This window comes from Microplitis demolitor, chromosome 2 (assembly GCF_026212275.2).
Source record: "Microplitis demolitor isolate Queensland-Clemson2020A chromosome 2, iyMicDemo2.1a, whole genome shotgun sequence".
Lineage (NCBI taxonomy): Eukaryota > Metazoa > Arthropoda > Insecta > Hymenoptera > Braconidae > Microplitis > Microplitis demolitor.
The window spans coordinates 1,131,070-1,143,786 of NC_068546.1; the positions used below are offsets into that span (position 1 = coordinate 1,131,070).

At 30.3% G+C, this 12,717-nt stretch overlaps 3 protein-coding genes across 4 annotated transcripts in view; 1 reads left to right on the forward strand and 2 right to left on the reverse strand.

Annotated features, from left to right (window-relative positions):
• LOC103580400 (talin-2) overlaps positions 1-4,060 on the forward strand; it is a 32,401-nt gene extending 28,341 nt beyond the window's left edge. Inside the window, exon 10 of the mRNA XM_008562130.3 lies at positions 193-4,060. Within this exon, the coding sequence (XP_008560352.1) occupies positions 193-1,920 (1,728 nt within the window). The 3' untranslated portion in view covers positions 1,921-4,060. The remainder of the gene's footprint in view (positions 1-192) is intronic.
• Positions 4,061-4,203: 143 nt separating this feature from the next.
• Positions 4,204-6,958, reverse strand: LOC103580399 (spermidine synthase). Its single transcript, XM_008562129.3, has 5 exons — positions 6,473-6,958; positions 5,856-5,976; positions 5,524-5,770; positions 5,237-5,466; positions 4,204-4,501 (listed from the first exon to the last, which is right to left on the reverse strand). Exons 1-5 carry the CDS (start codon positions 6,601-6,603, stop codon positions 4,352-4,354), a joined length of 879 nt encoding a protein of 292 aa, XP_008560351.1. The 5' UTR covers positions 6,604-6,958; the 3' UTR covers positions 4,204-4,351.
• Positions 6,959-9,304: 2,346 nt separating this feature from the next.
• On the reverse strand, positions 9,305-12,649 carry LOC103580397 (vacuolar protein sorting-associated protein 41 homolog). 2 transcript variants are annotated; one of them, XR_008403321.1, is made up of 4 exons: positions 12,519-12,649; positions 12,298-12,432; positions 9,778-12,241; positions 9,305-9,385 (listed from the first exon to the last, which is right to left on the reverse strand). XR_008403321.1 is itself a non-coding variant. In XM_053736874.1 (3 exons), exons 1-3 carry the CDS (start codon positions 12,537-12,539, stop codon positions 9,866-9,868), a joined length of 2,532 nt encoding a protein of 843 aa, XP_053592849.1. In that variant the 5' UTR covers positions 12,540-12,649; the 3' UTR covers positions 9,564-9,865. The 2 variants fall into 2 exon arrangements, 1 of the variants encoding a protein (XP_053592849.1); XM_053736874.1 differs by lacking the exon at positions 9,305-9,385 and having other exon boundaries at positions 9,564-12,241.
• Between the last annotated feature and the right edge of the window lie 68 nt (positions 12,650-12,717).

Below are 12,717 nucleotides of genomic sequence, written 5' to 3' on the forward strand. Positions count from 1 at the left end.
CACTTGATTTCGAGCTGCTGACTCCTGAATTACCTTAAGATATGTTTGATATTCTTGGTTGTTAATTTAAATATCGACCAGGAATCAAACATATTAATAAGGTGGTCAGAATTATCATCAAATATATGATTGTAGGCTACTGCGCAGTAGATTTTATAGAGTTTTCATTGCTAATATGGAATATTGTTTCAGGAAACAAGCGAGGACATGAACTTTGACGAGATGATTCTCGAAGCCGCGAAATCAATAGCCGCAGCAACTTCGGCTCTTATAAAAGCCGCAAGTGCAGCCCAGCGCGAGCTAATAACAACCGGCAAAGTATCCCGAACACCTCTGACATCTTCGGACGATGGCCAGTGGTCCGAGGGATTGATTTCAGCAGCAAGACTAGTCGCCGCAGCAACTCACAGTCTTGTAGAATCAGCGAACGCTCTGGTACAGGGCGTAAGTAGTGAAGAAAAACTTATTTCCAGCGCCAAACAAGTGGCCAGCAGTACTGCTCAGCTGCTGGTAGCTTGCAAAGTAAAAGCAGATCCAGACAGCGAGAGTACCAAGCGTCTTCAGGCTGCTGGAAATGCGGTGAAGCGAGCTACTGATAATTTAGTACGCGCTGCTCAACAAGCTATTCAACAAGAAGAAGAACGGTCATTGGTTTTGAACAAACGCATGGTCGGTGGTATTGCCCAGGAAATAAATGCACGGTCAGAAGTACTGAGGATTGAAAAAGAACTTGAAGAAGCACGTGGTCGTCTTACTGCAATACGTCAAGCTAAATATAAAAATAAACCAGACTATTCAGATACTGAAAATGATGCTGATCAAAGTGGATATGAAAGTTATTCATCACGTTATGATTCATCATCACGTGTTGGTAATCATGATCAATCAGGACATGCTCCAAATCATTCTAGCCCAGGGCATGGTCCAATTCATGGTAGTCCAGGACATGGTCCAAGTCATGGTAGTCCAGGACATGGTCCAGGTCATGGTAGTCCAGGTCATAGTTTAAATAATACTCCAGGTTATAGTAGCCCATACGGATCAACTCATTACAATAATTCAGGACAAATAAGTCAACTAATAAATGACAGACAAAATCTCGTAAGTCCTGAGAAAGTTAATTCAACCCAATCAACTCTCGAGCGTAAAATGAAAGATTCCTACAAATCAGGAGCAGAAAGTCACTACGGTTCACTGGATTCTCGGGGTAAATACAGCGACTACTCGACAATAAATTCATCTGTTGATTCACCAGCACAGTACAGCTCTATAGAACGTAAAATAAATCAAGAATACTTAGAGGATCGCAAACTGGGATATGATTCATCACCTCTCGAAGGCCCATTTCCACCAGCAACCTCACAGATAGCAACAGCTAAATCCCCGATGTTATCGCGTAAATTTATTGACGCACCCTACAGTACCAAATCTCCAGATTATTACGACACTGCGAACTCTGAGCGTTACTCAGGACACATGAGTACTTTCAAATCAGATAAATCACCCTCTCATCTTGACAACATGAGATTCAATTCGTATCCCCAGCAGTCGATCGCCCAGAGCCAGAGCTTTAAAAACATTGAGAGCAAAGTCTTACCAGGTGGTAAAGTCGAGACCATTACCACCAAAGTCTACACTTCGAGTCCCACTGGTCTTCCTAGTAATTCCAGCAGCACAGGTCTAGGTCTAGGTCTAGGAAGTAAAACAACATCAAATTACGAAACGATCGAACAACAAGAGTTCAATTCTTCTGGCAATGACATGATGTCATTCAAAGGTAGTTATGACAACGGTACCATCGAACACAAGAGCACCAAGCAATCAATGACGCAAAAAATAATTGAAAAGAAAACAGTTACTATGAAAATGTCCAAGCATCAAGAATCTTCTACCAAATCCTTTAGGTTTGATGATAAATAATGATAATGATTTATGTTTAAATAATTAAATTAACGCACAATATTTAAAATTGTTGGAGTTTTTAAATTTTAGACTTACCCATTGATGTTCTAGATGTTGACCAGTTTGATGGTTTTTTTAAATTAGACTAGAAGTGGCCTTAGATTTTTAAAAAATAACGAATGTGCTTTCCGAAATAGCCTTTAGCAACAATTGCCTTTTAATTGTATATTTTAATATATGAATTTATATATATATATATTTAGATATTTATGATATTGGATGTCAATTAAATTTTTAGAAAAAATAAATTTTAAACGTTTAAGAGGCGTCATTTTGAAACAGATTTAAATGATACTGAGAGTAACAGACGTCTGAATTTTTGAATTTTTTTAAAAATGATAAGTTGTAAAAAAAAAAAAATTTTGAAAAATTGCACCTGTAGATTTTTTTATTTTCTACATGCGCATTTTTTTGGTTTTTTTTTTTTTTTTTTTTTGTAATTAATTTGTTGAAAAAATTCAAAAATTCTTGATTATCTGATGAGTTTATTAGTGCGAGCAGACAGACGAATTTGAAATTATTAATAAATAGAGTAAATAATTAATAAAATTAAATTTTGAAAAAATGGGCATTTGAAAAATTTCAAAATTAATAAGTGCATTTTTTTTAAATATTTTTTTTTTTAATTATTTACTCTATTTATTTATAATTTTAAATTTGATGTCTGCTACATTCACACTCGTTCTGACTTCTCGATCATAATTTTCAAAATTAATTAAAAAAATTTTTAACCGGTAGTGAAACGACGTCAATAATTAAGGTTATTAATTTAAACAAACGGTCAATAAAAAAGTCAATTATGAAAAAAAAAGAAAAAAAAATTGTAACAATGAAAAACTAGAATTAATAAATAAACTAAGAAATTAAAATTAAACACTGACACTGTCACTGACACTGACACTGACAATTAATAATTACGTTAATTATCTACTTGATTAATTACACTGATTAGTACACAGATCACCGATTGACTTCGCAGCCGCCATTGTTATAAAAAATAGCGCGGGACGGGAATAGAAAAAAGGCGGGAAAAAATAATTATTTGAATTTTAAAAATTCATTTATTTTTTATATTTATAATAATTTATATTTAAAAAAGTTATATTACATATAATTAATGTTTTAAATTATCAACTTTTTTTTTTGCAATTACTTTTTTTATATTTAAGTTCGTTAACGCGAGACAATTAACAAGAGAAGCAACATATCATTTAATTTAATATTCATTTTATGTTAACCATGATTAATAGCAGGATTAATTGCTTTATGGTTTATTTTATTAATTTTTTTTTTCTATAATTATTATTATTATTATTATTTGCTTATTTCTCTTGTAACCCGGTTTTATTTCTTACTAACATACGTCTAATATTTTATTATTTATAATTTAATTTGTATTTCATCGTTGCTCCTTGGAAGTAGAATCTCATTAAATATATTTTTTTAATAAATATATGTTTAATTTAAAATTAATTGAGTATACCAGTGGTTAAAAAAAATTATTTAAATATTTAAAATAAACCGCGGGAAAATTTAAAAATTTGAATTTTAAAATTAAACAAAAAATTGTAATATCGATAAAAATCTTATAATTTCTATAAGATTTCACTGATTAATTCATTTTTAATGAAAATATTTTTTTAAAACGAATTTAAAGCATTTTTTTATTAAATTTTAAGACACAGGCTCAAAAAAAAAAAAATATTAAAAATTTTTTTTTTATTATAAAAGAGTGCAATTTTAAATATATATATTTTTTTTTATATATAAATAAAAATAATCAAAAGGTCTCACCAAATATATAATTTTTTAAAAATTGATCTGCCAAAAATTTATAAATTATGCGAATGAAAAAAATAAAACGCACAGGAATTGAATTATAAAATAAATATATAATTATATTTATTAAAAAAAAAAAATTAATATTCGACTACGTGCCATTGTGTCAAACTAATTATTTTAAATAAATGAACTGATTAAATAACAAAATATATACGCAGTAAAAATTATTAATTATTAATAAATATATAACAATTATATTTTTAACATTTATATTATTATTATTATTATGTTAATAATTATTGTAATACACCAGCCAAATAAGCCTTAAAAAAATATATATAAAACAATTCAATTAATAATTTAATAATTATTTCTGGAATGTTTAATACTTTATTAATTACAATTTTTTTTATTAATTATTATACATATATTTTTATTATAAACATTTTACCTTCAATAATTATAAATATATATATATATTATTATTATACATATATTATATCTTTTAAATTAAAAATTTAATGTCAAGATGAAAAAACAATAAAGCAAATAATAAATTTTTAAAATAACTACAATTTATATATTGAAATATTTTAAATTCTGATAATTATTTTCCTAATGATTGTTTCAAAACTTTGGCGGCAAATCTGGGCAGTACAAATGAAGATCTATGAATTTTATCATCATAATACTTCATATCCATGTCATCTAATTCTTTTTCACTAAATATTTTAATTGGCTCTTGAAATTTTGTTTCCTATAAATATACAAAATATATAAATATTAGAAATGTGTAATTACTGAGATCAGGATTTTTCCTTAATTAAAAAATTGACAATTAATAATTAATGATGTCAAATTTTCGATATTATGGCAAAAATATTGGTCGTATGGAAAAATTTTTCAAGTAAAAGTTATTCAAAATGTAATTTTCTAAAAAAAATGTCTCTTATAATTTTGTCATAGGATTAATAAAAAAGCCATAATTTCAAAATTAAGATTTTGGTAATTATCAATAATTTGAATCATTCATTATGAATCTTAATTTTGAAATTATGGTGAAAATATTGGTCGTATAAGAAAATCATAAAAGACATTTTTTTTCGAAAATTCAATTTCCTACAACTTTTGTTTGAAAATTTTTTCTATAAGACCAATATTTTCGCCAAAATACCAAACATTTGAACGATTCATTTCAAAATTAAGGCGAAAATCTTGTCCCTAGTAATTACTTTTAATTTAAATTTTGAAATGAATCAAAAATTAATATTTTATTTAAAATTAACCATCTAGACCGTGATTCGAACCCTGATCTCCCGCGTGCGAGTCCTGTCCTCAGTCTGTCGGTCCAAAGTCTCCTTTTAAATTTCCCACGTAGAAAAATTTAAAAATATTTTCAAATTATTATGAATTCCCGCCAAGTTTATTCGCTAATTTGAATTTTCCTATCAAGTCGAGATATTATTTAAAAAATACAAGGAATTTAACATACAGGATTACGACTGCCAAGTACAAATCCAATCTGTCCGGTGGGGTAAGTTGGTACTGATGTAATTCCAAAAGCAACAACTGGAAAAACAGATCTGCAATGCCCTAATGTCTGTTCCACTAGTCTTTCATTAGACCAAACAGTTCCAGCCTGACTGCAAACGATTCCGCCGGGTTTTAGAGCCGTCTTCATCAAAGTAAAGTATGACTCTTTAAATAAACATTCTGCTGGTCCTAGAGAAGTACAAATTCACTTAAATTTTATCGTCGAAAAAATATATATTAATTTACCAACTGGGTCGCTGCTGTCAGTGATAATGACATCAAATTGCTGCGAGTGATTTTTCATGAATTCAAATCCGTCGCCAACATGAAGAGTCACTTTAGGATGATCCAACCCGCAGGCCATATGTGGTAAATATTTACGGGTCAAATCTAATACACGACCGTCTATTTCAACTTGGGTCACATGCTGGACATCAGGATGTTTTACTACTTCTCTCGCTACCCCGCCGTCTCCACCACCGACTATTAATACCTTACAAATAAATACAACAGTCTAATTATTTTATTACTATACAGTGGCTTGCTATTAAGAAATTGAATAATTAATTAATTAATACATTTTTAGGGTTCGGGTGACTGCATAATGGTAAAAATGATATCATTTCTTGGTATGAAAATTCATCACTCTGAGCGCATTGTATTATTCCATCAAGTACTAAAACTTTTCCATGTGCTTTTCTGTAAAAAAAATTTTATTTTTATTTATTATTTATTAGTCTTAATAATTATTTACTAATTAGACATCCTGAAATACAGCAAACGGAGCAAAAAGTTGGTGTTATGTCACCGCTTATAGTCATTATGGCAATGGTTGCTATGAAGACTGCTGCCATGGTAACGGTTGCTATGAAGGCTGTTGTCATAGCAACAGTTGCTATGGAGAATGTTGTCATAGCAACGGTTACTATGAAGACTCTTGTCATGGCAACGGTTGCTATGAAGATTATTTTCATAGCAACAGTTGCTATGGGAAATTTTATCATGGCAACGGTTTCTATGAGATAATTGGTCACGTTTGCGGCTAATAGAGACAATAAGCATCCATGATAAATATTTTTGATAGCGACTTTTTTTATAAGATAGTGTGGAAGGTAGTTATCAAAACATTACAAGAGGTAAAAAATAATTAAAATATAATTCACCCGCATTCACTATCAATTAAAAATATACTTACGTTTCAACTAATAAAATATCTTGAAACTGTGATTTTTCGTGATGTAAAATTTTCGTAACTTCAAGAGAAACGCTTATACCAGGCCATAGATCATTGTATTCACTAAACCATCCTTTTTTAAAGGAATCCATTTTTCTGACGTAGTTAAAAAAAAAATGAATTAAAAAAATACTGCGTTTACAATTAAATCCAACTGAGTAAAGTGAACTCCAACTAGCGATTTGAAATGAACTTGACTGATAAAACCGGCTTGCGGTGATCTTCCCATTTTTATGCGCGACAAACTTGTTTCCACATCCCCCACTCAACCGTGTTTTGCATTTAAATAAATCCGAAACATATGTAATGTATATTATTTAACAATTTATCACTTCATTCTTAATAAAAAAAATTATCAACCTTTTATTATTACAAATTTTTATATTTATAAATTTTAACACTTGTTTGTTTTATGACGTACAGATTAAAATAAATCTACTTTTATTATTTCAAGTACTTGATTAATTTAAATTTATAAACAATATGTTTTTTTTTATTATGACGTTTTTAATGAATTTTTATTTGCGGTAATTTAATTTATTTGCTTACATGTGTCATAATTTTTGAAAATTTAATACTCTGATAATTAAATTTAATTTTTAAAAATAATAATCATGGCTTTAATTTATGAACTTGATAACTCAGAACTGGTGGAAAATTTTACTTTTTCTATTTTTAAATTTTTTATTAAAAACTTATTTTTATGAAAAAAAAAAAAAAAAAAAAAAAATTACTAGCAAATGATTAAAAGGAAAATAAAATTACTTAGTAGCTGACCTTAGTATTATCAGTTGTGATAACAATTCTCTAATTTTATCTTAGTGTCAGAATAAATTTATACATATTAACTATTAAGTATATATTATATATTACTATATATTTTGATGTGATGTCATTGGAAATAAAAAATTAATCAATAATTATAGCAATAAATAGTATAAATAAGTTTATTATATATTATGTTTGTGAAATATATAATTCATATAAATTTTCTAAGACTGCAAATATTTACACTATTTTATTTATATATTTATAATTAAGGTAATTAAATATATTTTTAGTTTAAGTATAAAAAGAAATTTTTTTTTTTACTTATTACTTTTTTTACAATTTTTAAATAAGTATTAGACTGTGCCGAAAAAACCCAACTGATTTTTTGTGGGTGGTCTTAAAATTTTGGTGGAGGGTAACAAAGGTCCTTTCAAAATTTGAACCCTTAATTTTTTAATAAATTTAATTTTTAAAAAGTTATTCGCGGTCAGAGGGGAATTCATAGTAAATTTTAGAATTATATGTCATTTCCGGTGAAACTATCAGACTTATCACAAAATGTTACAGGATCTTTTTTGTAGATAATTTTATTTCCTACAACTTATCTCTTACAAAGTTTTCAAAATTCCTGAAAGCTCTTTAGATATTTGCATTTAATGTCACCTTGTTCCAAGAAATCATATTCTGGCTAATGTTAATTACTTTGAAATGCAAATATCTAAAAAACTATCAAAAATTTCGGAAATTTCATGAGAGATAATTTGTGGGAAATGAAATGATCTACAAAAAAGGTCCTGTAACATTTTGTGATAAATATGACAGTTTCGCCGGAAATGTCACATAATACTAAAATTTATTATGAAATTCCCTCTTAATATTAAGGGCTCAAATTTGAACAGGACCTTTGGTATCCGCCACCGAAATTTTGAGACCGTTTATGAAAAAAAGGCGGTTTTTTGACACATAATAGACACACGCATGACAATAATATATAAAACAATCCACAAAAAAAGCAATTAAATGTAAGCATAAAAAAATAATTTATTCAATTAAAAATAAATTAATTACTGATATTTATCATACATTAATTAATATAATTAAAGCCTTATCTTTATTTATTGTACACATAATATATACAATACAAATTTCAGAATTCAAAAAACGCCCGCGTAATTTTTTTGAAATTCAAATTTTTTAAAATTGCCACGTAAAAAAATCGGCGTAATATTTAATTACAATAAAAAGAAAGACGATTTATTGCTTAATTATTTAAATTTAAATAGATATTTCAAGCGCTACCGCGTGTTAAATTGAGCAATAAGTTGAGTAAACTCAAATTCTTTTTTTAATTATTATTACCGCCGATAATTTTAATGTATAATTAATTAAAAGTCCATGTACCATAACATTCGTATCAAATTAATTCTAAATTAACCAAAAAATAAATACTTTAATTTCAACTATCGGGCCGTAAAACTAAATTTTTAAACTCGTGGCATAACTGAAATTGTTGACAAAAAATTACATATGAAAAAAGACATTTTTGACTGAATGTAAATATTCTTAAGTCAAGAAAATATTTTTGAAAATTGAAATTTTCTCGGATAGAGTAGAAATCATCATCAGAGTAGAAATAAGAGTAGATAAAGTAAAAAAAATTATATATAATTATATGTGATCATATATAATTATTTGCGATTTATATCTAATTGTATATAATCCACGTTTAATTACATATAATAATATGTAATTATATATATATATATATAAATATATATATAAATATATATATATATATATATATATATATAAATATATATATATATATATATATATATATTTAATTATACACAGAAACTAGCTCAATGTAATTATATACAATGATATATGAACACATATACTAGATTTTTATGAATATACTGTGTAAATTATATATAATTATATGTAATTGTATGTAGTTACATATAATTCTACATAATTGTATATCATTACATATAATTATATATAATCATGCCATTTTACCGAAAGGAATTATAAAATAGATGCATTCTAAAAGGGAAAGTATCCCTTTAATTTTTTTCTAATCCTTGAAAACTGTAAACCCTGGAAAAAAAATTATATATATATATATATATATATATATATATATATATATATATAATCCATATATATATATATATATATATATATATATATATATATATATATATATATATATATATATATATACATAAAAAGAAATAATAATGTGTAATTATATATAGAAAATGGCCGTATGTTATTACATAAAATTATATATAACTATTTATATACATAGTCATACATAAATTATATATATTTGTATATAATTATATATAAGTACATATAATTTTTTTTATCCGGGAAATGTAAATATAAATAGTAATATATAATTATATATGACATATAATTATTTGTAATTATATTGGGCCATATTTCACATATAATTATATATAAGTATATATAATTTTTTTTACCACGGAAATCTTGACTTTCCAAAAACGTTTGTCTTGAAAAATATTTTCTTGACTCAAAATAATTTTTTTTCTGCCTACAAACTAGTAATTAAATAATTATTTTATCTTTCTGCGGATTACAAATCACACAACTTTCGATCTGTTCAAAATCCGGCAAACAATCTTCATGGAACAAATGTTTGCAATAAAAAACGACTAGACTTCTTGGATCCCTTACGATAACTTTTCTGTGGCATGCGCCGCACATCTGGTCATCATCAACAAACAGTCCTTTCTGATGAGCTTTCACCAATCGCTCATGCAAATTGAAGTAATCATTCGACAAAATTTTCTTGCAGCCTTCTTGCACAGACACTTGCAAATTGTAATCGCACATCATCTTGACCAAAGCCTTCTTCAACCCCGGAATCTCCATCTGGGGGGCGATTCGCTGTACCATCAGCCGGGGATCGACATAAGTTCCGATTTTCTGCAGTAAGAACGTTATATTTTCCGGATTGCTCAGGGAATAATTTATCAAATCATTCCACAATTCTTCATCGTCATGCTCCTGGCAAAAAGCTATCGCCGACTCCATGTCATTTAGCTCGCGGGTCATCAGACCCAACGCTTCCGACGTGTTCCCAATTCGTCCCAACAAATAAACCATTTCCGGATAAAATTGCCGCTGACTACAAATATCCAGCGCCGATTGTATCGGATAGTTGTCCGATCGCCTCAGCAGAGGGAGCAGTTTGTCCCTCGAGTAGTCAGCGTACAATCTAATCAACAACCCATGATATTTTCCTTTCGAATCCTTGGTGTCTCTTTTGTCCAAAGCGTCCAAGTACAGATACAAATACCGCGGATTGTTTTGTAGCTTAGCAACAACGACTTCCGAAGGGACACGATCTTTGTCCAGAAAGAACTGAATCGCCCGATCGGCATCCAGGTCCATAAGACCCTCGATCATGTCATACACGGCGTTGTACAACTGATGCTTCTGTATCAACTGAAAGACATCTTTGTGCCTTAACTTCAAATACATCGCGAGCGCTTTGTCATATTTCCCATCGTGGCTGTAAAGAATAGCCAGTGCTTCAAGCAAAACATTCTGACGCGTGTTGTGGACAAGAAGATGTTCAAGAACTCCATTGACAACCGCCGCGACTGTGTATAATTTTGCTGGCCATTCTTTGACCAGTTGTAAGAAACCATCGGGATCCATTTTCAAGTACTCATAGAGAACCATTTCGTAAATCAGGGGATCAAGTGTGACGTCACCACGTGGCAAGTAAGAAGAAATCGACCTCAACTGATGAACGCGGGCAAATTTGTATACCTCTTCTTCCCACAATTTTTTATCGCGGCCCAGTACTTTAAGACAAAGTTTCCCCGCCTCGTCGTACTTCCCGCATGCTAATAAGTGATCCAAATAAACGCGCCCGACGTAGATGAGCGTGTGACGTTTGCAATCACGTCCGTTATTCACAGTAACAGCTTCGAGAGCTTGTTCAAATTTTTTGTGACTCAGTAACCACTCGATTCTGTCATCAGCGTCGTACAGACTGGCAACGACAATGTCTTTGGGACTGACTATAAAGAAGCGATTTTCATCTGGAAGACAGTCTAGATGATAGTCATTGCAATTGTAGGCTTCGTAGCCACGAAGTCCCAGGAAGTTAGCAGATACATCAACAAAATCTTGGTATTTGGGTTCAACGACATGCAAAGTAGGCCTTTGGCTGGTGCCTTTTTCGCTCAATTCCTTTAAACATCCAAGCAAAACCAACTGATTCTCTAGCGGAGCTATTCCGGATATGTAAAAGTCAACCTGGAATGTCGACACCGGATCGACGGCGAACTCTGGCAGGTTGCGATTGACCATTTCCTGCTGTGATCGTTTTCGAATTTGGCAAATCCTTACCGTGTCGACCCAACCGATCAGCAGAGTCCGGTCTCCACTCCACCTTAAATTGCACCGGTAGTTTTCGGGCGAAGCTTCGGCGCTACGAGGCCACTTCATCAGACCCAAAGAACATCGCGCATTTAAATCGTACAACCTGACCCCGGTATCTGAGGCCCAAGCTACGAATTGTCCGGCCCAGGCTACCGATCTCACGCCCCCTTCGGCTTCGCTGAGTACCGTCAGCTTCAGCCTCGACAGAAAAGTTTTCTCATAAAGCATCAGCTTGTCATCCCCCGTAATGAAACCTTTGGAGGTTCCTGGCTTAGAATAAGCCGGGTCTATCGCGATACTCTTTATCTGACGTTCCAGGTTTATTATGTGGTTGTTCTCCCGCGTGTAGAGACCGTATATAAATATTTTACCTTTGTCACAGCACGAGGCTATGTAGTCCCCATTCTGGTCAATCGAAATCTGATTAACTGTCAGCGTATGCGCTTGCAGAGTCTTAGACTGGATATTGTTCCCTTGGTGATCAAGCAAGTGGATTTTCCCCATATGTGACCCCAGGCAAAGAAACTGATGACAAGTCACTGGTTTAGTAGACTAAACATTTTTTTAAAAATTAAACTTACCTTAGGGTGGACTGCAATACAAGAAGCCGCGTCATTCTGCAGAATGTGTTTTATGTCATTCTGCATCCTCACGTACTTGAGTCGCGGCTCCACTTCGTCTAGGTCACCATCTTGCTCGTCCTGGCTCTGATCATCCTGAAAATTTTTTTTTTTTTATTTACTCACTTTGTTTTCATACGTAATCCAATTATTTGTTTTTATTAATAATTATAATTAATTACCTTGTTAATGGAATTATTCATCTCGACCTGGAGATGCTGCTGCTGGTTAATTTTCAGTAAATACGAATTATAATTATCATTATTTATTATAATTGTTAGATATTTTATAGTAAGTCAATTTTTTGGTTAGAAATTCTTTGTCATCTAAATATGACGTCACAGTAACGTAATCGACATTTCTTACAATTATTTTTAATTA

Excerpts from the sequence above, each read along its gene's own strand:
- LOC103580397 (XM_053736874.1), bottom strand. The coding sequence starts at position 12,539 with ATGAATAATTCCATTAACAAG. Across the intron at positions 12,433-12,518 it reads TGAATAATTCCATTAACAAG|GATGATCAGAGCCAGGACGA; the intron begins GTAATTAATTAT and ends AAAAATTTTCAG. Across the intron at positions 12,242-12,297 it reads GTATTGCAGTCCACCCTAAG|TTTCTTTGCCTGGGGTCACA; the intron begins GTAAGTTTAATT and ends ACTTGTCATCAG.
- LOC103580399 (XM_008562129.3), bottom strand. The coding sequence starts at position 6,603 with ATGGATTCCTTTAAAAAAGGATGGTTTAGTGAATACAATGATCTATGG. Across the intron at positions 5,977-6,472 it reads GATATTTTATTAGTTGAAAC|AAAAGCACATGGAAAAGTTT; the intron begins GTAAGTATATTT and ends TTTTTTTTACAG. Across the intron at positions 5,467-5,523 it reads TGACAGCAGCGACCCAGTTG|GACCAGCAGAATGTTTATTT; the intron begins GTAAATTAATAT and ends GTACTTCTCTAG.